Source organism: Zootoca vivipara, chromosome 6 (assembly GCF_965207765.1).
Source record: "Zootoca vivipara chromosome 6, rZooViv2.hap1.1, whole genome shotgun sequence".
In the NCBI taxonomy this organism is placed as follows: domain Eukaryota; kingdom Metazoa; phylum Chordata; class Lepidosauria; order Squamata; family Lacertidae; genus Zootoca; species Zootoca vivipara.
This window is the reverse complement of record NC_142589.1, coordinates 340,877-367,306: the sequence shown is the minus strand read 5'-3', so window position 1 is coordinate 367,306 and position 26,430 is coordinate 340,877. Positions and strand designations below refer to the sequence as shown.

At 51.6% G+C, this 26,430-nt stretch overlaps 2 protein-coding genes and 1 non-coding gene across 7 annotated transcripts in view; 1 reads left to right on the top strand and 2 right to left on the bottom strand.

The window, feature by feature from the left end:
- The first annotated feature begins 312 nt into the window (after window positions 1-312).
- ANKRD23 (ankyrin repeat domain 23) lies at window positions 313-15,647 on the top strand. 4 transcript variants are annotated; one of them, XM_035117281.3, is made up of 9 exons: window positions 313-376; window positions 4,415-4,570; window positions 6,048-6,179; window positions 7,195-7,302; window positions 10,412-10,510; window positions 10,942-11,040; window positions 11,153-11,251; window positions 11,818-11,916; window positions 12,673-15,647. In XM_035117281.3, the coding sequence occupies exons 1-9, from the start codon at window positions 350-352 to the stop codon at window positions 12,775-12,777; spliced, it is 924 nt and encodes a 307-aa protein (XP_034973172.1). In that variant the 5' UTR covers window positions 313-349; the 3' UTR covers window positions 12,778-15,647. The 4 variants fall into 4 exon arrangements, with proteins under 4 accessions (XP_034973172.1, XP_034973174.1, XP_034973173.1 ...); XM_035117283.3 differs by lacking the exon at window positions 10,942-11,040; XM_035117282.3 differs by lacking the exon at window positions 11,153-11,251.
- Window positions 15,648-16,257: 610 nt separating this feature from the next.
- Window positions 16,258-26,430, bottom strand: part of CNNM3 (cyclin and CBS domain divalent metal cation transport mediator 3) — a 29,996-nt gene continuing 19,823 nt past the window's right edge. Inside the window, exons 5-9 of one of the 2 annotated variants that reach the window (XR_015950399.1) lie at window positions 23,625-23,721; window positions 22,846-22,970; window positions 22,169-22,304; window positions 19,901-20,003; window positions 16,258-18,192 (exon numbers count right to left, since the gene is read on the bottom strand). Coding sequence is in view for 1 of the 2 variants with exons in the window: in XM_035118860.3 (XP_034974751.2) it covers window positions 18,140-18,192; window positions 22,169-22,304; window positions 22,846-22,970; window positions 23,625-23,721 (411 nt within the window). In the remaining variant the exon portion in view is untranslated. The remainder of the gene's footprint in view (window positions 18,193-19,900; window positions 20,004-22,168; window positions 22,305-22,845; window positions 22,971-23,624; window positions 23,722-26,430) is intronic. The other variant, XM_035118860.3, reaches the window with a different exon arrangement.
- TRNAA-UGC (transfer RNA alanine (anticodon UGC)) lies at window positions 23,450-23,518 on the bottom strand. Its single transcript has one exon. It is a non-coding gene; the product is annotated as a tRNA-Ala (tRNA).

Below are 26,430 nucleotides of genomic sequence, written 5' to 3'. Positions count from 1 at the left end.
GCAAGTAGCATGGTGGTAGGGAGCCTGTGCCCCCTCCCCAATGTCATGGGACCCCCAACTGCTCTGATTTATCTGAAGCTCTTCTCATTCCAAACAATTGCACAAGTTCCCCACTCTGGGCCTAAGCTCCCACCTCTTCCCCCACTGCCAAGCTCTGGAAACCTTTAAACTATGAAGTTATTTTAGCCTGCGTGACATGGCACCTGAATTATCCAGTTTGCTGGAGGGGAGGGAGAGCTTTGGAGCAAAGCCCAAATGCAGCCTCCCCCCCCCCAGGGGGGGGAATAAAAACAGCTGCTGTGCCTGGCGGCCAAGGAGTGAGCGTTGTGGCTCTGGTGTAGGGGGGACCATGGAGATCTTCAGCATTCAGCAGTTGGTAAGCGATGGAGGGGTCGGGTGGGGGGCTGAAGGCAATCCAGAGCAAACTGGGAGTAGTAGGGTGGGGTCTTCAGCTCAGAGATGGGCAAACGGCAGGCTTGTGGGATCTACTTTGGCTTTTGTTTTTTTAAATGAGAGCCTTGAGGTACACCTTGAGAGCCACAGTTTGGTGCAAAACAGTCTGGTGCCAGGCAGGTGTATGTTAAGAATTAAGGAACAGGAGGTCTCTGTGAGTGTCTGCTCAGGCCAGGAATTTGTGACCAGGACCAGGACCAGGACTGAGCTGGGTTGTTGCAATTGTTGAGGCAATTAGTTAGAAACCCTTGCAGACATACTGCACATCACCTAGAAATCTACTCAAAGGCTCCAATGTGCTTTCTTCCCACACCTGCCATAGACTGTATTTGGGTGAGAAGGTTCTCTGATCCAGGACTGCTCCAGACTGTTGGGGCAGGGCAGGGGAGTCACACTCCGTATCGTGCGGTGTGGGTTGGGGTGGCCAGCTATGCATTGCCCCCCAAAGAAGACAAAAGGGCCAGCAGTTTGCATAACATTTCCATATGGTCATTTAGTTGTATAGATGCAAATTTAGAATGGCTGTCATTTTGATAGGAATGCCGACCACCAGGTGATGTGGGTGTGCCTGCTCTTCTATCTGCAGGACTCCCTTCTCATAGTTGCTTCTCTTGAAAGCAGACCTGCACTGTCCTCTGAACCTATTCAACTGTCCTCTGGAAAGTTGGTCAGGTGTCCATCCTAGGTGTGAGCCTACAAGACCTAGGCAGAGGCAGGTTTAGGGGAGTGCGGCTGGTCCACCTGTGCTATGTGCCGAGCCGAGAGGGCGCTGCAACAATGACTTACAAAGGAAGATGAGAGGTGGAAATGGTGTCACAAAGGGCAATGCTGAAATCTGAAAGCCCAAAGTCTGCCACTGACCCAGGGGGAAAAGAGGAGCTGGAAGTGGGGGATGAAGGCAGGTTGTGCCAGCAAAAGTTAGAGGCTTCCTCCTCGTTAACCCCACAATCCTGTACATCTCTACGCAGAAGTAACTTGCATTGGTTTCAGTAAGACTGCAGCCCTAAGGGTGTGTGGATGGCTTGCCATTTAAGGGTGCTGGTCATGGCAGCAGCAGAATTTCTAGAACAAAAACACCTCTAACTAGGATATATCTGCAGTTCCTTCTAAAGGGCCCCATATCGTATAGAATTTTTTTTTCTTTTCAAGCTATGCTGTCTTCATTTTTACATGTTATCAGTATATTGAACCTAGCTCCATCCAAAAGAGAACTTCTTTCTTCCAGGAGTAAACTATTGGCTATTCTCTTGACTTATCCAAGAATCCAGCATCAGTAAAGGCATGTCCAACAGGTAGATCGTGATCTACTGGTAGATCACTGGACGTCTGTGGTAGATCACTGGTAGATCACTGGCTCCCCCCAAAGAAGCTCAGCAACTTTGGCTCCCTTAAAAAAAGCTCTACATCTTTGCCCTGAAGCCCCCAAAACAGGGCTTTCCTTCCTTAAAAAAAGCTTAACAGCATCGACCTGAACCCCCCAAAAGGGGGTAGATCACTGCCAGTTTTTAACTCTGTCTCAGTCTCTTGGAAGTTGGCCACCCCTGGTATACTTTTACAATGTTACCAGAATCCACCCTTCCACTCTTCTCTCCTTGCTGCCCCCCTGCCCCCAAACCATCATTCTTATAGTTGGTTGTGCATTCTGCCTTTTTTGGATGCATTCCTGGTGTCTAGGGAAAATGCCTTTTAGTAGGAAAGATGTGGATCACAGCAGCCCACCTGGCCGCTGCAGAGGCAGGCGGATTGGGGCCTGGTTTCACAGCTGAGGACAGGATGCACCAGCCCTTGTCCATGGGAGTGCATCAAACCAAGGAACAGCTGTAGCTCCATGGTAGCTCACCTGAAGGCTCTAGGGTCAATGCCCCATATCTCCAGGTAGGGCTGAGAATGTCTCTTGTCTGAAACAACAACAATTAAATTTGCAGTCAAGGGACGGGTCGTGGCTCAATGGTGGAGCATCTGCCTTGCATGCGGAAGGTCCCTAGTTCAATCCCCAATGGAATCTCCAGGTATGGGGCTGGGAGAGAACCTGCTTGAAACCCCCCGAGTGCTGCTGCCAGTCAGTGCAGGCAATAGTGAGCTAGATGGATTGGTAGAAAGCAGCCTCCTATGTTCCTTTGCTGAATGAGCTGAGACAGTGAACAAACTTCAACTGCCTTATATGTGCAGACGGGAAGGATGTCACAAACAAGCCTGCAAGGCCTCCCCTGGGCGTGAGGATTGCCGGGAGCTGCAGCTGGTGTCTTATTTTGGCTGCTGTGTCCAGCTGAAGCTCTGCTTGCTGCCTCATGGAGGTCACACAAGACCTCTGGGTGTCCTCTTCCCTGGAGGCCTAAGAAGGAAGGGAGCCGCTGGCCAGGCTTGGGGGACTGAAACTGGGGAGAAAAGAGCCATTCCGTTCATGCTTGGCCTGTGACAGCAGTAAGGCCTAGAAGCTATCACGTTACTCTAGCAATGTTATGCTCAAGGATGAGGCTATCAGTGGGTACTAGTGAAGGCATAAGGCCATTGCAAGCGGGGAGAAATTATTCAACAATCTGCTACATTTATAGCCCAGCTCTACCCCACCCCCAGAGCTCAAGGTGGCACACCTGGTTCCCCCTGCTCCTTGTTTAATACAACAACCCTGCGAAGTAGCTGAGGCTGAGAGGCCGTGACTGGCCCCGGGGTCACCCAGTGAGCCTTGTGACTGAATTTAAGCCCTGGCCTCCCAGGACTTAGTCCAATTCCACCCCACCCCACTGGTTCTCTTCTGCTTCCCAGAGTCCTGGACACCCAGTACTTCTGGACGGTTTCCCCATGGGCCTTCGAAAGGCATCTGGGGGGCCACAGGGAGAACAGGATGCTGGACTAGAAGGGTTCTTAGGTTAGAAAGGCAGAAATAAAGGAGTTTTCTGCCTCACTGCCAACATGTCTCCTGTTGTCTCTGTATGGACATCTCAAGCAGTGTGCTTTCCTTTGGCCAGGGAGAGCATGAGGCTGGGTGTGGGCAGACCATGCTGAGCTACAAGCAGTCAGGAAATGATCGCCCTCTTGAAATGAATGGGACGGGCATGAGAGCCTGGGGGGGGGGGTCTATCGGAATGAAGTTTGCCCAGCGGCTGTTCCCAGTGACCTGCTAGTGCCTGGGGATTTTCCACCCTGGAGGCATCCTGCCTCAGGCGCCCAAATGTCTCTTGTCGGCCCTGTTGTGGGCAAAGAGGGAGCATTCGCTGCACATGATGTGTGTTCCTGAGCCAGGGGCTGCTGCTTATATACAGATCTATATATGAATAGAAGTTGCTTCATCAGGGCCGGGAGGGGGGAATGTTGCAAGTTGGCCCTGGGACTGGGCACTTGGCGGGAGAGCAAGATGGATCAGCAACTTGCGGAAAAATATAAACTCGGCTGAGAGAGCAACTGACCATAGGCAGAGTGGGAGCTTAAGAGCAGGTCAAGAACTTCAATGGGCATTCTGGGATCATGCTGAGGATTCTGATGCCCCTGTGGTGCATTCGTGAGATGACCTCCTGAAGCTATTTTGTACACCTGCAAAACTTGGGGCTCTTTATATCACCTCTTTCCAACAAGGAGATCAAGGGGGTAGACCCAGTGAGTTTCACAGCTGAGTGTGGGATTTGAACCCTGGCCTCCCAGGTCCTAGTGCAACTCTCTAACCACGGTACCACAGAGGCTACAAACCCAGCAGCACAAGAAACTGCCTTATAGTGAGTGAGGTCAGTGAGGTCTATGCTTTCAGGCAGCAGGTCTCCACAGAGCTTCAGGCAGGAGACATTCCCAGCCCTACCTGCTGGGAATTGAACCTGGCACCTTCTGCATGCAAATAGATGCTCTACAGCTGAGCTATTGACACCCACCACCAGAATTTGCGACCAGAAGGAGGGATATAGACCCTTTGCTGGAAGAGAGAGAGGGGCCCAAGACACTCCTCATGCTCCTGTCTTTTCCCCTCTCCCGCCAGGTAAGTGGCGAACGACATGAGGGGAAAGGCAGAGGTTTCGAAGTGCTGGCAAGAAGCGCGGCCAGGGATCCAGAGAGATGGCGGTCAGGCCCGGCAGGCGTGTGGGAAGCAGTCAGCAAGGAAAGGCAGAGGGCAGAAGATGCAAAGAAGAAAAAGGTGGGTGAGAAGTTCCACCTTGCCCATGGGGGGGTGGGGGTGGGCAGGGGCCTGTCTCCTCTGCAGCCACAAGGGGGCAATAGTGGACAAGAAGGCTCTTGTCTAACAAGCCAGCTGCCAGCTGTTCCTCTTAGCCCCCAAGCAGTCAATGTGCTAAACCAGGCACCCCCAAACTTTGGCCCTCCAGATATTTTGGACTACAATTCCCATATTCCCTGACCACTGGTCCTCTTAGCTAGGGATCATGGGAGTTGTAGGCCAAAACATCTGGAGGGCCGCAGTTTGGGTGTGCCTGTGCTAAACAGACAAAGCAAAGGTGTGCCCCTGAGATCTCTTCACGCAGCTGAGCCAGAGGCTGATCTGCGTTCCCAAGGCATCACATGGCACTTGAAAGATCAAAGGTGACATTGGATGATTTAGCAGCTGCAAATTTAGTCAGTTCTGCTTGAAGCTGGAACTGGAAGAGCAGCTGTGCTTCCAGGTTTCTAACTCAATGTAGTCAACTGGGCAGGTCCACCCCACTTTCCCCCAGACTTAAATGTAGGCTGTGGGGAGGGGGAAATGCCTTGGGACTATTGTATGTGGGGAAAGGGCTGAATACTCCCTGCACTGCATTCTCTGAATGTGATCTCTCTCCCACACTGCTTCCTGTAGCAGTTTGGAGTATGTGTGTAAACAGATGTAAAGGCAATAAGATTTGGGAAGGAGAGAGTGAAAGTGATAGAGCTGATTCCTACAAAAGATAGGCAGGCCACAGAAAAGGAAATGGCTAGAGCACGTTCTAGGAAATGGTTGAGCAATCTATATGAATACGGATCTGGAACAGCAATGCAATGGATCGTCTGCACCAGTGTTTCTCAAACATGGGTCTCCAGCTGTTGTTGGACTACAACTCCCAGTGGTCAAGGATGATGGGAGTTGTAGTCCAACAACAGCAAACGCATTCATAACAAAACATTTTTTTCAAGAAAGCAACAGAATTGGGAGCCTGAAAGGGCACTCCTGAGGACTCCTTGGCTTGTGTTCAGCGCCTTTTACATTTGGCATGGAATGCAGGTCTCTCTCTCTGGGTCTGGTTCTACTCAGGAGCTCTCCGTCGGAGCCCCTGCATGGAGCCGGGTTCTGTCCAAAAGCAGTTGCAGTTGCCCCTGTCAAGGTGATACCAGGTGGGGGGCTGCCCCCAAAGTGGCCCACGTGGGTTGAGAGGTGTCAGCAGTGGCTGGATCCCATTCTCCACTCCTGGTTTACTGTGAAGCAATGTGGGGCAGCCTCCTGAGGTAGAATATAGTGAACACCATGAAGGGTGGCAGGATAATTTGAGCTGTGGCAGACAAGCAAACACCTTCCTGCCAAAAAGCAACCCTGCACAAGCCCCACTGGAATGCAAAGCCTCTCCCTCCCACTAGGTGCCCCAGGCCTCCCCTTCCCCACTGCGGCCGGTTGCCCACACAGCTCATTCCCCCCATCTCCTTTCCAGCTTGAGACACTCAGCAATTCCAGGCTGAAGCTAGACAGCCTGCAGGACTTGGAGGCGATTGTCAAGCTTCGCAAGAATAAGAAGAGGTTGAAGCAAGTGGTCCGCCCCAAAGAACGGGAGCCAGAAGTGATTGTGAGTCTCCACAGGCTTTGCTAGAAGACCATGTGCTGCAGCACAGGTGTAGCCTTGACACACTGCTTTAGAGAGAGGGGGCTGCGCTTCCCCTGCAAGAGGAAGCTTGTGGCTTGGACCCAGCTTTGCAGGCATCCACCCCCCAAAGATCCTTGGGTTGGTGCGCCACCAATTGCATCTCTTCTCAGAAAACCCTGGTCTTGTCACAGGTATCCATGCTTGGATAGCACCCCAGATAGACTGCCTGGGGGACTTCCTGTGATCAGCACTTGCGAGCTACTATGGTGTCCAGGTTACCGACTGGGTCCCATCACAAGACAGCTTCCAATTTATTTTGGGGTGCAATTCAAAGTGCTGCCCCCTTGCAAGCCCTCAATTAATGAGGGGCTGGTGCATCTCTCATATGAACTTATTCAACATACCAAGATCTGCTTTAGAGTCCCCTTTATAGGGCTGGGACAAGACATTGTGCCACCTGAGGCAAAGGGCAAGATGGTGCCATCACATTCCATATCCGGAATTCAAGCTTCCCCTTCCACACCACCAGTGGGACAGTGTCTTCTGGTGGCTTAAGGGTCCCCAAGGGAATGGTGGGAGGTGGATGATTTGCCCACCAGCATTGGCACCTGAAGCAGATGCCTCTCCCTGCCTAATGGTAGGGCTGTCCCTGCCCATCCACCTTCAGGGCTAAGCAAGTTGGCTGCAGACTTTGCAATGGAACAGCCATATTGTTATCTCTGAGGCCCCAACTAAAGCTTTCTTTTTATAAGTAAAATTTTTATTAGTAGAATTATTAGTAGTAAAATTATTTAAGCAGAATTTGTACATTGTTCAATTTTTAAAAACCCTCATCATCATCATCATCATTATTACTACTAGTAGTAATAGCATTAGTATTGCTTAGTTTTGGGGTGGGGTGAAAGTGGACAAGGCAGACTGAGTGCCCCCCCTCTTCAAAAGGGGACAGGCACCTTGTGGAAAAGCAGAGTTTGACCCCTATCCCTCTCCTCTATAGACAGAGCCTGTGGGTCCAGGGCAGTTTCTTCAAGCGGCACTGGAGAACCGGATTCCTGTGATTGAGAAATACCTGGCAGATGGAGGGGACCCCAACGCTCATGACAAGGTAAAGGGGGTGCCAAGAAACACAAGCCTCATGCTTCCATTCGGCATTTGCCCAGTGATGAAACAGGGAAAGGGGGATGGGGGTCAGTCCAGGGATCCTACGGCAAAGGCAAGGATGGCAGCTGGGGTGGAGGATATTAGCAAAGGAAGGGGGAGAGAGGCAAATTTGCCCAAGATATATTGGTGTCAAGAGCCCAAAAGCACCTCCCCTTTTATTCAGCCTTAAAGGGCGCAATCCCCTAGGATGTTCTCCTGCGCAAGCCCCACTGAAAGGAACCAACCTGATATTGCGCAACTCTTGCGCAACTCTCACTCTGCAGGAGATCTTCTCTGGGGAGTGTGGTTGCTTTAGAGATCATTTCACTTGTCCAAAACTCTGCAGCTTTCATCACAGCTGCAGCATCAGGTGCCCTCACAGCATTCGCTGGAATCAGCCCCCCCCCCCGGTCAGGTCTCTCTGTCGCCCCAAACTGCACCAGGATTCTCTCCATTGGAGGCAGCTGCCTTGGTTTTATTTGGTTGGATTGAATGGTCTTATGGGGAACCCCCTTTAGACCTTCAGTTATGAAACACTCATTAACATTTCCCTTCTTCGTCCCCCGCCTGCATTATAAGCACTTGCACATTCCTGATGCATTAGACCTAATGGCAGCAAAAACCAGTTTGCTAGCTCTGATCCAGCGTTCTGCAGCTTTGCGTTCCAAACTCACTTAAATCACGGCAGTACTGAGGCTCCCGGAATAAACTTGAGTTTGCTTTTCCTCTTGCCCTGATGCAAAAGCACATTTACTTTGGAATTGCCTCATTTTGTTGTAGAAGAGGATAATATATTTTACAGTAAAAATAACAAGAGCATCTGCTCAGGCTTCCACCCCTGACTATATAAAATAAGTTGAAAGGAAGGATGTTGCTGTGGTGATGAGCATCAGTTCTGGAGGGGCCTGGGGTACCCCTGCCAGCTCAGGGACCTTTTGGTCACCTCTTCCATCAGCTGCCACTCTCTGGGATGGTCATTAGAGCCCCCCCTCCCACGCCAACAACCCCAAGATCCAGCCGCAGATGCACCACTGTGTGCTCTCACTAAAGCCATCTTAGTTGATTCACTGCATGAGTTTGAGTTGATTAATTACATCTGTCTAAATTTGCATCAATGGAAAACAATAATTCCCAAAGGATGGTTTTTAAATCCCAGATGTTTTGTGCCAGGCATCACCTCAGAAGTGTGGTTCTTGCTTCTTTCTCACACGATGAATGGTTGCTAAGATGGCCCTTTGCTATCTGCAGTTTTAATAGGTGCTTGTATCAAAAATATACATCCACAAGAGTGCAAGAGGAGCGTGGCTGCAGGATCAGGCCAAAGGCCCACCAGCATCCTGTTCTCTTAGTGGCCAAGCCAGATGTCTCTCACGCTGCCTCTCAGCAGGGGAGAGCCTAGCCCTTGTGGCCGGCAGCCAAGGAGAGCCTTCTTCTCCTCCTCCTCCATGAATTTGTCCAATCCTCTTTTAAAGCCATCCAAGTTGGTGGCTATCACTACATCTTGTGGGACAGATTCCATTGTTTAATGTCTGTGTGAAGAGCCTGGCTGCTGGATCAGGCCAGTGGCCCATCTAGTCCAGCATCCTGTTCTCACAGGGGCCAACCAAACGTCTGTGGGAAACCCACAAGCAGGATCTGAGCACAAGAGCCCTCTCTTCCCCACATTTGATTCTCGGTATCTGGCATTTAGAGGCAGACTATCCCTGCATAATATATTCACATGGAGACAGATGCTCAGCAACTTTTTAAGCTGCATTGCACCAGAAGCAGACAACCCCCTGGTGGAAATAAAACTTCCCCTTTGGTGTCCCCCAGCTTCATTCACTATGAACCCCAAGATTTTGGGTCCCCTCCAAATGAGTGCTGAACTTTTATAGTCATTTCATGAGGTTTTGTAGCATGAACCCCACGTTTTGTAGGCCCCCCTCAAACTGAGTAATTGATATATCAAGCTATGAACCCCTGTTTGATGTATCAGTTCCTCAGTTTGGGAAGCCCTACAAGATGCAAGGTTTGGACTACCAAAACCCTACAAAGCAACTACACAACTTTGCCACTGGTTTGCAGGAGATTAAAAATGTCATGGTTTATAGTGAATGAAGCTGTCTTCCCCCAACCCCAAAGTAACAAATGCTTGTCAAAGCTGCTATGCGGCTCTGATCACCGGTTTCTCTGTAGGCAAATGTGTTTCACTGCAGGGGTAAAATCCCCAGCAAAGGAGAATCCCCTCCCTGCCACATCCTTCTTCCAGGTCCCCCTATCCTGAAGTGTTTCCTCTGCTGGGCAATAAGTCTGGCAGTCAGGGTGGAGATACGCATGGAGAGGGGGAATCAGTGGAAGGGAAAAGCTTAAGCGCCCTAGGTAAAGGTAAAGGTACCATTAGGTCCAGTCGTGACCAACTCTGGGGTTGCAGCGCTCATCTCGCGTTATTGGCCGAGGGAGCCGGTGTATAGCTTCCAGGTCATGTAGCCAGCATGACTAAGCTGCTTCTGGCGAACCAGAGCAGCACACGGAAATGCCGTTTACCTTCCCTATTTATCTACTTGCACTTTGAGGTGCTTTCAAACTGCTAGGTTGGCAGGAGCTGGGACTGAGCAACGGGAACTCACCCCGTTGCGGGGATTTGAACCGCCGACCTTCTGATCGGCAAGCCCTAGGCTCTGTGGTTTAACCCATAGCGCCACCTGCGTCCCATTAAGCGCCCTACTTCCCAGCAATTATCCCATACAAACATCCCATTGCCCTGTCCCTTCAAGTCACATGACTTTGACAAAGGTCTGCATTTGCTAGAGCAGCCCTTGTCAACCTGGTGTCCTCCAGTGCTGGCTATGGCTGATGGGAGTTGTAACTGAAACCGTCTGGAGGGCACTAGGTTGGCAAAGGCTATCCTAGAGTAATGTGCAGTTCTGCACTGGGAAGGTGATCCCCTGCGCCAGGATATGCTGTTTTGGCTTTATGGGCTATGCCAAGTGTCCACCATAGCAGACCCTCAGGGGTGGATGCCAAAGGGGTGGGCAGGCTTGCAGGGTGCCGGCCAGGCAAACCAAGGTGCTCCCTTGTGTTTCCTCCTGCAGTTCAGATGTACAGCCCTGCACCGGGCCTGCTTGCGGGGCCATGCAGAGATCGTGGACAAGCTGCTGGAAGCTGGGGCCAAGCTGGAGCCGAGAGACATGGTGAGCACCCAGGGATTCCTGACACCTGCTGCTGGAAAAAACGTACCCATCAATCACTGGCTTAAAAATGCTAAAAAGCAGGAGCAAAGCCAGGTTGGCTGTTGTCGGGGCCACGATTCCAGCCCAGAGGACAGGCATGCACTCTCCTGCCTTGCTGAAGCTCTAGCAGTTGCAGAGGGAAAGAGAGGCAGGGAGGGAGAGGTTGGGAACCTTTCCGAAAAGTAGGATGGGTACACCCACCCCACCATTCTCTTTGCCAACCTGATGCTGAAGGTGATGGGATTTGTAGTCAAAAACATGTGGCAAGCACCCATTGGCGAAGGCTGCTTTAGGTCATGGTCAGGGCCACACCTCCCCCTCCTGTGCAGCCAGACTTTCTTGTGCCCCAAATGTTCTTCCCCCTATAATGAACGGGCTCTGCTTTGACGCAGCTGGACGCGACCCCTGTGCTCTGGGCCTGTCGTGGGGGGCACCTGGAGATCCTCAAGTGCTTGATGGGCAGGGGAGCCAACATCTCCACGCGGGACAAGGTGAGCAGCCTCCGCCAATGCCGCCTCCCACATCTCAGAGAGCGCTGCCTCCGTGACGGAGCCCCCACTGGCACAATGGGGTGGGGTCTGAGGGATTCTCTTTCTCTGGCAGCTGTGGAGCACCCCACTTCACGTGGCCGTCCGGACAGGGCACAGCGACTGCGCTGAGCACCTCATTGCCTGCGGGGCAAACATCAATGCGCAAGACAAGGTACAAGTTGGAGGGGAGGGCTGGCCTCTGCCTCTGGGCCGTGGGGAACAGCTGGGGTGGCCAAGCCCTCATTTTGGCTCTGCCCGAAAGTCTGCACTGCTTTTGGGATGCGAGCTGGTGGCAGAAAGCCTCCTGAGTTCAGCAGCTGAGTTCTCCACCTGCCGCCAGGGGAGCTACGCCTGTGAATGCTGGGAAGCCCATGAGAGGAGAGAGGGCTGCTAGGTTTCTTCAGTGGCTGCATGGCCACTGAGGACAGGATGTTGGACCAGATGGGCCTTTGGCCTGATCCAGCTGCAGGGCTCTTCTGATGGCCTTTCCTTCCAGGCACTTTATCCTCAAGCACTTTCAGAAATGGCCCTCGCCTCGCAGTCAGCTCTTTGCCGTGGGGCCTTGAGACTTCCAGCAGGGCTTAGTCTTCTTAGTCTGGGATCCCTTTAGCTGGAGGTCGACCCAGAGATCCTTTTGCATGCAAAGCAGCAGCTCTTCTGCCGAGCTAAGGACCTGCCCTTTAACTGGCCCTGGTGTGGAGGAGGCCAGGCGCACTTACTCTGCCTCCTCCTGCCCAGGAAGGAGACACCCCCCTTCATGATGCAGTCAGGCTGGGACGCTTCAAGGCTGTGAAGACGCTGCTGATGTACGGGGCAAACCTGGCCACCCAGAATGAGGTGAGGGATGGACAGCAGGGAGGTTTTATCACGCTTTCAGAATGGGCAACAAGCAGGGAAGACCCTTGGGCACCTGGAGCTTGTGCGGGGTGGGCCTGGTGGCACTGCTCTATGGCACAAAGGTACCATTCGCTTTCTGCACCGCTCTAAGGCCCAGTCTACTCTAGGCTCACCGAGTCTGTAAACTTGTGTCTGGGCTGTATCAGAGCAGGCTGCAGGTGATAGCTTCAGGTGCTAAATGCTCCTGCATAAAAGGGCCTTTCACATAGAAAGGTAGCAGTTCAGGGCAAAGGTGAGTTGATACCCCTTCTCAGCACCATGTAATTTCCCAATATTTCCGGGCTTTTTTCATGAGTGTCCTCACCTGCACTCGGAAGCCCAGGCAGATTTACTGCCAGAGCGAGAACTAAGCTGACGCTCAACGGGGACGGGTGGAGTGGGTTGCTTGGGTGAGAAAAGCCCCCATGGCTTGTCACCTGCAGCCAACTGTGGGCCTGTGCCATAGCCTGCCATCCCATCTGTCAAGAAGCCCAAACAGGGTGGGCCGGTAGTGTGGGGAGCATGGAAGCTGCGGCTCTCCAGTGTGCAGCCTACTGCCCTGTGGTCGTCCTGCCACAACACCTGGCCTGTCTCAGGCTCCCCACCCCTAACAGAGAGATTAGAAGGCTTCTCTCTGCCTCTTCCTGGCCTTCCAGCTTGAGGCAGGAAGCGGAGAGGCAGGCAAAGCTGTCTGATGCCGTTTCTTTGTTCTGGCAGGAGGCGGTAACTCCAGTGGACCTGGTGAAAGACTGGCAGATGGGCATCCGAGAGACACTGCAGGCCTGTGCCAACCGGCAGCGAGGCCCCCTCAGGAGCTGCTGAGAGTGGGGGATCTTGGGTGGTGGGGTGCTGGCTCTGTGAGCTGACATTCCACCTTACCCCTCTACTGGCTGGGGACCAACTCACTCCCCTTGCCCTTCAGCAGATACGCCCCCCCACCCCATTACGACTGTGCCAGCGAGGCACCAGGCACTTATTTGGTACCCTCAGGCTGAGAGGTCGTCCCCAAGGCCTGTCCCCCGCCACTTGCTCTTTCTAGTGGAGCCTACAAACTCCCCCCCCCTCATGGCTCTCTGTAGAGGCTGTCCCCCAAGGAGAAACTAAGGCACAAGAGTTGGCACTTGGAAACCTTGTGGCTGTGATCTGGGGCATGTGTGGGAATGATGGTCTCCCTTCAGAAACAGGAAAATCTTCTGTCATCTTTGGCCATTGAGAAGGGTGGAGGAAAAAAAAGGCTTTTATTACAGGGAGGTGGGTAGACGCACAGCCCCTTGGGGAACTCCCAAAGCAGCTCTAATGCTGCGGCCATGGTCCTGCTGCACAGGAACACCCAGGAGGTGGGCTGCAGGGCTATTCATAGAATCATAGAGTTGGAAGAGACCACAAGGGCCATCCAGTCCAACCCCCTGCCAAGCATTAGACAAAGGACAGGATGGCACACCGGCCTCATTCTGCTCCCAGAAGCTGGTTGTTAATGGCAGCCGGCTCCCACTTCAGTGCTGGTGATGGGCAACATGCAAGCTTAGAGGGTGCAAGGCAGGCCATGGGGCACAGAGCTTTTCTTCCAATGCTCCACTTGGGCCTGTTCCAGGACATTAGCAGCAGCAATGGGTAAGCAGCACAGCGCATTGAACTCACCTGCTGGAGAAGCCAGCCAGGGCGCTCGCAGGTGCTGATGTGTTGAGGCATGAGGAGGAGACAAAGTAGCCAGCCAGCCAGCCAGCCAGCCAGCCAGCCAGCCAGCCACCCCACCCCACCAGCTGGAAAGCATTTCCACAGGGAGCTCAGGAGGAATGTCTGGGGAGCTGCCACTCTTGTACTATGCCCCCTCCCCTTCTACTGCCTAGACCACGCATCCCCAAACTGTGGCCCTCCAGATGCTTTGGCCTACAACTCCCATGATCCCTAGCTAAGAGGACCAGTGGTCAGGGATGATGGGAATTGTAGCCCAAAACATCTGGAGGGCCGAAGTTTGGGGATGCCTGGCCTAGACAGCCTCCTCACTCTGCTGCATGATAGGGGGACAGAGAACTTGCGATGGCTGCCCTTCCCCAGTGCCTTTCACTTCTCAACAGTTCTGTCAGGGCTGAGAGTCCAAGGAGGCCTTGGAGGAAAAGGCAGGCAGCTTCTGCCTTTCACAGATCCTGGAGGCCACCTCTGGAGCTTAGTTGCAGCCCTCCTTGGTTCAATGGTGAGGACTGGAAGCAAGTTCCTTGTAGACTAGGGAGCCATGCCTGAGACACTTGGGCCACGGCTGGTTATGAGCCATACCTCTGCCGGCCTCCAAAAGCAGAAACAAGGATCCTCTCTCAGCTGCCTTAATTTCCCCAACTCTTTCCTGTCAAGCGTCACTGCGCCTGTTCCCTTGGGAGGTGCCTGGCACATGCCACAAAGGGCATGACCTCTTTGCTCCCAGCCCTTAAAAGGTGCCAGCGACTGCCTCCTCTTTGTCATTCCCAGCCACTGCTGTGGTGCCACATGCCTCTGGGCATGGCCCTCATTCCTTGTCTCTTGGAGAAGCAGGATCTTGGCACTGCTGGTTCAGGCCATGACCCCTCCCCCCTCCAACCAAAACATAATCCTCAAAATATTTATTCTCTGATGCAAAATGGATCTCAAGTGCTGCAGGTTCCAGAGAGTTTGCACACTGGAGTGTGCAGAGCAGCTCCCTGACTCTGTCTGCTAACTGACCTTCACTGTGGAACTGGGTTTCACATTCTGTAAACCTGACATACGTACCTATTGATGGAATTTTTCCAAGGTAATCAGTAAGAGACCCAGAGCCAGGATGGGCATTGCCCTTCAGTGTCTGATTACCACAATGGTCTACCTTGTTGACCTTGCTGTCTGGTACATGGGTCACACTGGACTCTGGAGAATGAACTTTTAATCCATGTCTATGCCCCTTCCATGGGACGCGGGTGGCACTATGGTCCATACCAGAGAGCCTAGGGCTTGCTGATCGGAAGGTTGGCAGTTCGAATCCCGACGACGGGGTGAGCTCCCGTTGCTCAGTCCCAGCTCCTGCCAACCTAGCAGTTCGAAAGCACACCAAGTGCAAGTAGATAAATAGGTACCGCTCTGGCGGGAAGGTAAACAACGTTTCCGTGCACTGCTCTGGTTTGCCAGAAGTGGCTTAGTCATGCTGGTCACATGACCCGGAAGCTGTCTGCGGACAAACGCCGGCTCCCTCAGCCTATAGAGCGAGATGAGCGCGTAACCCCTGAGTCGTCTGCGACTGGACCTAACGGTCAGGAGTACCTTTACCTTTATGCCCCTTCCATTTTGCAGAGAAAAGTGCAGAGGGGATTGGAGGAAATTACTTGAATGGATCTCAACTCTTCTCAAGTTGATCTTGAATCTAAATGTGTCAAAAACAATGTTCTAGCCTCTACTTTTTTGGAGGGGAATTTCTGACAAATTCAAGCAGCTCTGGGCCATCTGGAGGATGCGCTCCCTTTGCCAATCAGGTGGTGAAACTTTCTCCAAACCTGTTGACCTTGACATTGTGAGAAGACAGCCCTCCTCTCCCCCACAGCTGGCATGTCAAACAAGGCCCTACTTAAGGGACTGCGTGGGGCTGACCATGGATGGCTAAACCCCAGACACCCAAATGGCTTGTGTTTGCTTTTTTGGAATATGAAACTGATGCGATTCCTCTTTGAACAATAATAAAACATTGGAAGCCCTGGCTTTTGTGTCTTAGGAAATCCTTTCTCTCTCCAATGCTCTGGCACCAACTCTTTCTCTTCAAAGGTTGAAACAAGGGCCCCCTCTCAACCACTGGTGGTAACCCTACAGCCCATGGCCTCAATCCGGGGGGTGGGGTGGGGTGGGGTGAGAATCTTCTGGGGAGCCACATACCTGCGGGGAGAAGAATCAAGGTCATACATGCCAGCCACCCACCAATTCATAGTTTTCTACAACTCCTCCCATCCAGACAAACCAGAGACCATTTTCACAGTTCAAGGACACATTCGAGCCCAGCACCATCTCTTGAGGACAGAGAAAAGGGCTGCTGGGGGTGTGGCCTGTGGAATGGGGGCCCCCAGCCTGGGACTCCTCAACCAGACATGGCAGACTGGGAGGCGACCCTGACAAGAGCCTGGCTGTGGTCCCTGTCACCATAGGTAAGCAAGACTGTTGTCTTTGGTGGAAACCAAAGCCAGGGGCAACCTAAGGAGCAAGAGGAAAGATGGGGCATTTAAATCCCCTTCCCAGAAGGAGCTTACGGTAACAGCTCCCTAATTGTTTTTAGAGGTTCTTTTGCACTCAGTGTACCAAACACTCCTTAGAAGCCAGTAACTTATAAATAGATATATAAGATTAGACTATTCCATTTTGAAGGTACAGTCCTTGCAGAAAAACTACAACATAAAGGCAGGTTACAAATAATTTACCTGAAATTATACATTGCTTTTAGACAACTTCTGCTGTTGGCTATGGACAGGGAGAGGACGAGGGAGGGAGAAAGGGAAACCAACTTTCTCTCTTTCCCTCTCTTGCTCTTCAGTCCTTTATTTCATTTTAAAAACGAACTCCAGTGGGGGAATACTGTAAGTAGCAACTAAGGGTGGGGGGGACTGTTTCTCTCTGCCCAAGCTAGAGTTGAGGGCAAGCATCCTGTGCTGCCTCTCCAGCCAGAACCCGGCCGCCAGGGAGGACAGCCGAGAACAGCCTTCCTTCTCCACCTGGTGCCCTCCGGTTGTGTTGGTCTCCTGCTCCCATCAGTCCCCAAGCAGGAGCCATGCCACATGGGGCTGATGGGAAGTTGTAGTCCAAAACAGCTGGGGGGCACAGGCTGGGGGAGGCTAGTCCAGAGGGAAATGCAACAGCAGCCGCTCTTCTAAGCACGAACACAAGGAGCCAGAAGGAGCAGTTACAGGAGGAATGGTGGTCCTTTAGGACTTCTTCCACCCAGCAGGCCTCCTTGGGTAAACTGCAGCAAAATGCTGCAGATCCTCCATGCACCACAAGCATTCACAAGGTGGGAGACTCAGTGCCTGGAATGCCTGCAGATTGATGGGGCAAATCCTGTTGTCCCATCCCCAACCACTCAATAGCTTATGTGAGGAGTCACTTAAACTCCAGTATTTGGGAAACGCCAGCACGGGGTCGGAACGGCTCCTGCCCCAGTGCAAACTCTTTTTCAAACCTGTGTTGGATTTAAGAACTAGAGATGCAAAGCAAGGGGGAAGAGAATGAAACTTTAGGCGAAAGTGGCCAGGAGACAGGCATCCCCTGGGAAGGAAGGGCTGCTTTGCAGAAAAGCAGCCTCCCCTGGGTTGGCACAGACAGAGCCCACTGCCCGTCCGGCGTGGGGAACCACATTCTGGAAAGAGGGCAAGCAGTGCAATCCTGGCAAGACAGAGTCAGGCTGCACATGTGGCTCTGGGGAGCGTGGACTTTGGCACAATTTGGGGAGGGTGGGATGGTGCCCTGCCTGGCGCCAGATGAGGCTCACGGCTGGTTCAAATGCCCTTGGAGCCTGGCGCTGGCCTTCAGAAGACCAGCAAGGTGGGTGTGCTTGGAATGTGGGAGGAGCAAGTTTCAGGTCCTGGAGTCAGGCCTGGCATGGTGGCTGGGTGTAGCTACAGTCAAAGGCAGGAAGCGCAACAGCTGCAGAAGGAAGCTGGTGGGTGGCGGTGCCCCAGAGCCAAGTGCTGGAGCCGCCAGTGCAAGCCTGGTGTGGGGACTGACAAACTGAAGTGCGCCTGGAGGGTGGGTGGAATGTATATGTGAGACCGCTGGGTGGAAGGGAGATCTGTTGCACGCGGGGGGGGGGGGATCAACACAGTCAGTGGAGCAGAGGGAACGCTGTTGCAATGACACCCTTGCCGGTCCCTGCTCACACCGACTCCTACAAAAGTAATCCAGTCCATAGGCACAGGGTGGCTGTTCTCTGTTGCTCACAGTCTTAGAGATTGCACCCCCCCCCAAAGCTCAACCACCCTTTGTCCGTCAAGTGCTGTTCAGAGGACGTCCTGGGTGCTGCAGCCGGGTCAGAGCACCAGAAGCTACCCAAGAGGCTGCTGGCCAGTCCCCTCGCAGTTCCACGAGTCTCTCTGGGACGCAGGAGCCAGAGGGAAAGGTTCCTCAGAAGGACGGGTGGACTCCAGGAGAAGGCGACCGAGATTTCAGAGGGGGCCTCCAGAGACCCCTTGCCCCCAAAGCTTCTAGCAGGTCATACCCCCGTGCTCTGGCTCTCCTCTTCCAGAAGGTTGAGCTTGCTTTTCCCTGGAATGGAAAGGGAGGGTGGCAAGGAAGAGAAAGAATGGCAATCTTTATACCCCATCGTTGCTGGGCTCTCTTGGCAGTTTGGCAACAAAGAACTGAGCCATGAGCAGGGAGTGAGCATCCTGTATGAAAGAAAGAGCAATGGGGGGGGGGATCCTGCAGCTCTCCAAATGGGACCTCAGGACTGGAAGGCAAATGCAGCCCTCCAGCCCTCTCTTTGGCCCTCTGCTCTCTCCCCAGGCCATAGTGCTCACCCTTCTTGAGCTCTGATCCTGCCTCTTGCTTGTCTGTTTGTTTGAATGGAGAGGTGTGTGAGAAAGCAACCCCTTGCAGAAAGGTCAGCTCCACAGTGGTAACTGCTCACCTTTGCCTCTGGCTCAAGGTGGCATGCTTTCCATCCTCACAGCAAACAACAGCCCTGCGAGGTAGGTTAGACACTGAGAGGAAGTGGCTGGCCCAAGGTTACCCAGTACGCTTCATGGCTGAGCTGAGATGTGAACCTGGGTCTTGGCAGTCTGAAATACCAACCACTTTGCCACCCTGGCTCTTTCAAGCATAAAACTGCCTTCAAGGAGAAGCAACCAGGGTTCAAATTCCCACTCAGCCATGAGTGGTCTTGGGCCAGTCACTCTGCCTCTCAGCCTAATCTACCTCACAGGGTTGTCGTGGGAATTAAATGAGGAAGGTTTTTTTGGGGGGGAAGAACCATGTACTGTACAAACCACCTTGAGCTCCTTGGAGAGAAAGGTGCAATAAATGCAATAAATACATAAATAACAAATAAGTTGAGATTCTGGGAAGCTGAATATCTCGTCCAAGGCAATTTCTCTGCTCCCATGAAATTGTAACACACCACCTTGCAAATATGGTTGTGCGGGGGGGGGGGGGTAGGATAATACAGTCCGCCAGTTCAAGTGCTTGCATAACACAGTGTGGCAAATACCCACGATAAACTACCACCTGTACTCTTGCCATGTGAAGAGTGGAGGCACACTTTACCACTGGGAATGAGAGAGATTCTCTCTCTCGAGTCTCACTGAAGGGAGGAGGAAAGCAGGCTAGCATGGAATCAGAACAGCAAAATCCAACCCCCTTCCTCCCCTGCACAAAAGAGCCACATCTGGTTAAAGTGGGAAAGGCAGGATGGGGGGGCATTAGTGATCCAACAGACAAAGGTCTCGCTTGCAGATGCTACAAAAATTAGATGGTACAAAGAACTGTTCCACTTTAGGGTTAAGCAACAAACACAAAGCCCCGCAAGCAGAAAACCTGCACAAGAGAAGAAGAAGTAAGGGGAGCATTCAAATTGGCATCTCCCACTTGCAGTCTGATATGATACAATCATTCTGCTACTTCTGAGTGCTCTTAATGACCCATCCATCAGGCCAGGGGTTGATTAGTCGAGTCTTTCCCCCTGGCAGCTCCCTCCTGATGAGATGCAGATTCCGAGGGAAGGAGTAACACAGTTAGCCCCTACAATGACTGGGTCATTTTAAAGTTCTGCTTGTCATACAGCAATCACACAACTGGGAGACTAAACAAGGAATAGGCAACCTATGGCCCTCCAGGTGTTGCTGACCTTGAGCCATGCAGATGGGGCTGAAGCCCATTAACCCCCAGAGGGCCATCTGCTGTCCCTTCCCTGGGTCCACAGGGCACTGCAAAGGAGAGGGGAAATGCAGGAAGGGAACCAACTGGATATATTTACCTTGCGGTTTTCAAACAAAAAAGGCACTCCAGACTATGACAGAGAGGCCTGTATTAAACGCAGTTCTCAATTGTGCCAAAGAAAGAGAGATTGAGCGGGAAGGCTGGAGGGAGAAAGGAAGAAAGAGAAGAGGAGAGATGGCAGTGTTTAGCTCCTGGAAGGACAGTGCAGAAGAAAACACATGGAAAGGAAAGATACGCAGCTTTGCTGGGCAAGGAGCCCCACTGACACAATGCCCTGCGCTCCTGCATCCAGACCAAGGGCCGGCTCCTCACCTTCAAAACTCTCACCTTCACTGCCTCCCCCTCCTGCCTGTCTCTGAGCTCTTATGTCCCCAGATGATAGATACATGCCTGCCTGCGACTGTCATGTCTTTCCGTGTATCTCATGCTCATTGTCATGCCTGGGACTGCCTCCCAGAAAATCAAGCCTCCTCTCTCTCTCTCCCTTCCTTCTTTCAAACTCTTCCCTTGAAACCCACCTCCATTTTCCATGAAGCCTTTGGCAAACACCCCTAATCCCCATGCCCTTTGGCAGCTGTCGCCAACCTGGTGCCCCCGCCAGATGTTTTAGGCCAGCAGTGCAAAGAATGCATTCAGGTGTGTCTGCATTAAACAGTCATACTGAGTCTTAATTGCATTTTTATTGCGTCTTTTTATTTATTTTATTTTTATTTTTTCACATAACAATTTGAAGTCTACGGAAACACAATAAAATACAATAGAATAAATAAAAGAAGCCATAAAAATGCAATCAAAGATCATACAGCACATTACAATTGCTGCAGTGGATAGAGAGAAGTGTGCACCCCTCTCTCATAACACTAGAATTCACAGACATCCCATGGAAGGTTCAGTAAACAAAGTCCTTCTTTCTTCATGCAGAGCACAGCTAAACTATGGAACGTGCTCCCAATGGCTGCTAGCCTCGATGGCTCTGCTCGGCCTCTGCAACTGGAGGCAGTCATGTTTTCTGAGACCAGTTGCTGGAAGCTACAGGAGGGGAGATGGCTCTTGTGCTCAGGCCCTGCTTGGCCACTGGGCAAACAGAATTCTCGACTCAATTGGCCATTGGCCTGATCAACCAGACTCTTCTTATGTTTTTAGAACAGGCAGAAAAATCATTTAGAGGTCTGCCAAGACCCTCAGGAATTTTCAAGTGGTCAATTTTTTTTGGGGGGGAGAGCTGGGAACCCCTCTTTTGGACTACAACTGCCATCAGCCGGAGCCAGTGCTCAAGTCCGTGGAAGGAAAAAATGAATGAAGCCTAAGGAGCGTTGTGCCGGAGAAGATCAGGTGTTGCTGAGCTCCAACTGGCTGGTGGTGAGGGATGATGGGGGCTGCAGTCCAGAAACACCTGGAGGGCACCAGGTTGGCTGCCTCTGGTCTACCTAGTCCAGCATCCCACAGCCTCTAAAAATCTACAAGCAGGACATGAAGGCAATGGCCTCCTAGAGCTCCTCAGCAGGGTGTGTTCTGTTGTGTCATTCCTTGGCACATGGAGCTCCTATCTCACCACCAGGCCATGGCGAGACCAATCCTCCACAAAATGGTCTAAGCCACATCTAAAGTCATTTAAGCCAGTAGCCATCACCATATCTTGTGGCAGGGTCCAAGTTGGAGAGACAATTGATTGCCACTTCATTTCTGGGCACAATTTAAGGTGCTCATACTAGTGTTTAAAGCCCAAAACGACTTTTACCGCCTTCCTCCCTGCCAATTTTCTCAGGTGTAAGATCAGCAGAGGACCCCCCTGGTCATTCCACCCTCTTCAGAAGTTTGGGAGGTGGTGGCAATCTCTGTGGCAGCCCCACATTGTGGAATTCCCTCCCCACAGAAGTGTGCCTGACACCTTCACTGTCCTGCTTTCAGGGAATGCTGAGGACAAACCTCTTTACCTTGGCATTTGGCACCTGAGGTGCATATATTGAGGAACCACCTTATTTCTGTGGTTGTAATTTGTTTTACTTGCTTTTGATACTGAATTTTAAATTGCAACCTGCCCTCGGACTTGATGGTGAAGGGTGGGTAATAAACTCACCAGACAATAATCATAACTCTGTGCACATACATCAGACCAATTTTCCTGACTGTAGCTCCTCTTCCCTGGTGTTGCATATGCAGCCTCCGCAGGAATCCTGCCCCATTTTCACCCAAGCATGCAGTCATGGTCCAAGCGGGTGGAGAAAATGGCAGGTCCTAGCATGGGTGGCATAAGGGAGCTGAGCCACAGCGCCACCTGGTGACCCACAACGGAACAAGCACATACCTGGCGTGGCATTTTTGTCATTCAGAAGCTTTGTCTGGCTGCTGGGGATGATTTTCAATTCAACGGTGTCGGGTGACTGTGGGGAGTTCTGTATCCTTGAGGCCATGAGAGCATTGAGATATTGCAACCGGGTGACCTGTGGAAAAGAAGCCACATGTCAGTGAGAGATGATCTGCACCTCAGCCACAATCAGCTTGGAAATCACGTGGCTGGTTTGTTCTGTATTCGCCAAGGGGCCCTGGCTAAGAGCAAAGAGGGGAAAGGGCCATTATACTCATATCTGGCTTGTGGACCTTCCAGAGGGATGTGGTTGGACGCTGCATTAGATGAGCCTTTGGGTTTTTTAATTGGTTAATGCAATCAATTAAAGGAGCAACCCGAGTGATCTGTGATCACCAGAGGATTTTGCCAAAGTCTGGCCTGTACATCTTGCCTATCTGAATGTGGCCCCCTAGGAGCTCAATATACCTCCTATTTTGCCACTTTCCTGAGATTGCAAAAGATTATCCAGTCCCCAGGGAACTTCCTCAAGCAGGTGAGCCAAAGTCACACACGACCGTATGGAGAAACGCTACAGATTTCAAAGAGAAATCCTATTTGCTTAACTAATTTCAAAAGCTCTTTGGCTGGTGGTCAACAGCATACTTCTCCAGAGTCTCTATTTTTATGGGGTTTACCTTGATGAACTGCAGATCAGTGAGTGCCCGGACAGTGTAGTCAGGACAGTATGTGGTGGTCTCTGTGCATTCAAGCTGCTGATCACGACGGTTCATCCGGAGAGTGGACACTGGGGACTGATGAACTATTGAAGGAAAGCACATCAGTGTTGCGAATGAGAGGCAGGGAGTTTAGGAATATGGCTTCGAACCCAGAACTCTGGCTTTAAAAAAATGAACATGTTTCAAGTTCTCATGAATGCAGCCAATACAACAACTATCTAAACATATTATCTGTTCTTGTTGAATGCAGTTCTGTAGCTTTTCCTGAATGCTCCCCTTCCTCTGCTGTTTAAAATGTTTAAAGAAGCCAACAACAAATGCAGATGGACAATCAAGTGACTCAGCAGCTGAAGTGTGCAGGGGAAGAAGTCTGTGGATGCCTCTCAACATTCAGGCTGCAGAGGAGGGAGCTAAAGAGCTTGCAGGGGCCAATCTGTGGGCGGAGCCAACACTGCCGGTCCTTCAAGGCTGTCTGTGCTCAGTTCAAAATACAGGAGCATAAGAAGATGCCCTATACCAAGTCGGAACCATCTAACACAGACAGGGCACTCCCAGCCCTACCTGGAGATGCCAGGGATTGAACCTGGGACCTTCTGCATGCAAAGCAGATGCTCTACCGCTGAGCTACAGCCCTGGCCCTTTAAAAAAGTAGTCAGCAGCTGAAGCTCCGATGCAAATCTCTCATCGTGAAAGGGCTATTGGTGGCGGGGAGAGTTGGGAAGGAACGTGTGACTCACCTGAAGAAGGAGCTGTCAGGGCAGAGACACCGTAATAGGTGAAGGCTCCGTTCTCAAACTTCAGTCCCTCCTTCCCAATCTCGACTTCGACCCTGCCCTGGGAATGAGAACACAAAGCAATGCAAGGTGAGAGGGAGGGAGCAATGCAGGGGGAGGAGAAAGCAAGCTGAGATTTGACCTCGTTGATTCTTAAGATCCTGATCCCATATTCTTGTAGCTCACTCAGCACAAGTTAAAAAAAATTCCTTCGATGCACACTTCATCGAAAGCTCATACCAAAATAAAAACTTAGTTGGTCTTTAAGGTGCTACTGAAGGAATTTTTTTATTTTGTTTCGACTCAGCACAAGTTGGTTCGGTTTCTATTGCATGAACCAACCCTTTATTTAGTTTAAGACAGTCCCTGCTTTTACTTTATTATTACTACTCTTGAGTTGCAAAAAAGTTTTAATATGAGTTATGCATTAAAAAAGAGAAAAGTAACAAACTAAGCACCTCCTTCCCCACCTTTTACCCAACCTAAAGGCATAGTTCAGATCTAAATAACAATAGCAAAGTTCATATAAGCCCTGAAGTGGAGAGTCCAAAAGTTGCGGATGTCAGCATAAAGGAAGACGCTAACACAACAGTATCTTACAGAATGTGCCAGGTAGTTTCCCCTGGAGGGTTCATGTCCTGGATAAATGGCCACCAATCCGCCATGGAAGTCTCTCACCGGGGGGGGGGGGGGTGTTATTTGTTTGTATTGGACAGCTTCTGCTAACCTGATGCCCTCCAGACCCCCTTCAGCCCCAGCAAGAACAGGCATACTAGCTGGGGCTAATCCGAGTGGTGGTCCAAAAACACTAGTGGTTGTATCCAACCAAGCTCTACTCAGAGTAGACCCAATGAAATTAATGCACTTAAATTAGCTGTGTGTATTAATTTCCATGTGTCTACTCTAAGCATTAGATGGGATTCCCAGCACTGGATACAGTTCTAGGCTGGCAAAGGTTACTGCAGGACATTGCAGGAATTGCAAAATTATGGTTTCCCTGATATGGCCCCTGTGGGCACCCCTTGGCACATGCCACTCCCATTTTATTTTATTTGAGCAGTTTTTGGGAGGCCTGCATATTTTCTCGTTTTTGTTTTGGGGTGTATGGAGGGGCTGGAGTGCGTTCTGAGCAATGCCAGTTTATCTGCTGTGAAATGGGTATTCTGTGGTGCCCAGAACAACTTCTTAGGTTTCCAAATGTGCTCCTGTGTCCAAAAGGCTGGAGAACTCTGTTCTAAGCCAACTTTACTCCACACCAAATTTTAACCTGCTAACACCCCTTCCTTAGTTTCACCTGCAAGGGCAGATTTTCTCTTTCTTTTCCCGAATTCTGTAAGGCAAGAGGCAGTGAGTGACAAGACCTTGAGCAGATTCCTGCAGAGGCATGTGTGGTTCTCAGTCCCACTTCAGCTGATGACTCCATACTGCAGCACTGCCCAATGGCCCCCTCCAGGTGCTGTGGGGCCACAATTCAGCAGCTGCTGGCTAGGGGCTGATGGGAGTTGTAGTCCTACAACATCTGGAGGGCACTAAGTTGGCGAAGGCTGCAATTCCAAGTGCATCTCCCCCCTACCCCAAACACACACAATGGCCAAACTAGTGGGTGAACTACTCTTAATAACAATTCATCACCATTCAATGAAGGAAGCATTTTAGTTTGTTCTGGCTGTGGAATTGTCTCTCAGAGAATACAAAAAGCCAGCTATCCTTGATCTGTACACGTTAATGTGGGGAAAAGGCGTTTAAAAGCCCCCACATTTGGCACCAAATACAACCGTAAGCTAGAATTGCCCCCCTTTCTCAACATTGCCTGCCCACAAAGAAACAGCCAATGCAGGAGACTGCCCCCTCTCATTGCCTACAGCATCCAGCACCTTTGAGCAACTGCTATAGGGTGGGGGGGGGGGGTGAAGACGCTGGGTGGCCATTCAAATTTCTCATAGTGCCCCTGATGAAGCACTGATCCAGGAGGAATTCAGGTAAGCCCAATAGCTGGAAGCCCCCCTGTTAGTCCATACAGAGATGCTGACTGGACTGACAGCAGAGTCTTATTTCAATACTGGACAGTGGCTGCAAATATGCTGAGCATTTAATGCGCATTCCCAACCTCCACAGCAAAGAACCTTGGGAACTGCAGATTGTCCGCCCCCCCCCCCCAGAGATACAATTCTCGGCACCTTTAACAAACTACAGTTCCCAGGATTCTTCTGTGTTGGGGTGTGTACTTTACATGTATGTTCTCCGCCACACCTGGGGGCAGCATCTCAGTTTTGGGAGCACAGGGCAGGCTGTGTGGCACACATAGCTCCGCTCCCCAATGGAAGGGTAAAGTCAGGATGCTCAAGAACAGGCATCCCCAAACTGTGGCCCTTCAGATGTTTTGGCCTACAACTTCCATGACCCCTAGCTAACAGGACCAGTGGTCAGGGAAGATGGGAATTGTAGTCCAAAACATCTGGAGGGCTGAAGTTTGGGGATGCCTCCTCAAGAAGAACAGCCAGGGGGGCTGCCAGTGCTGTGCCCACCAGCATCTTCTGCCACACGCTTATCTAATGGCAGAGCCGCTTTGCTCTTTGCACCGCCCTCCACCAGAGGTTCAGCCTCCCGTTGTGGACTCTCTCCTTCTCCTGCTGCCCCCAGGAGCCCCTTCTGTCTTAGGGCTCAGGGAAGGGTGAGATGAGGGCTGGCCCTCCTGCCGCCCCTCGTTGCTCACTGGCTTAGAGGGGGCAGTTATAGGGAGGAGCCAGAGCAGGAGGCCTGGGGCCACGGC

What these genes read in the sequence shown, in the direction of transcription:
- ANKRD23 (XM_035117281.3), top strand. Translation starts at nt 350, where the DNA reads ATGGAGATCTTCAGCATTCAGCAGTTG. An exon ending in AACGGGAGCCAGAAGTGATT is followed by an intron (nt 6,180 to 7,194) that starts GTGAGTCTCCAC and finishes TCTCCTCTATAG; the next exon opens with ACAGAGCCTGTGGGTCCAGG. An exon ending in ACATCAATGCGCAAGACAAG is followed by an intron (nt 11,252 to 11,817) that starts GTACAAGTTGGA and finishes CCTCCTGCCCAG; the next exon opens with GAAGGAGACACCCCCCTTCA.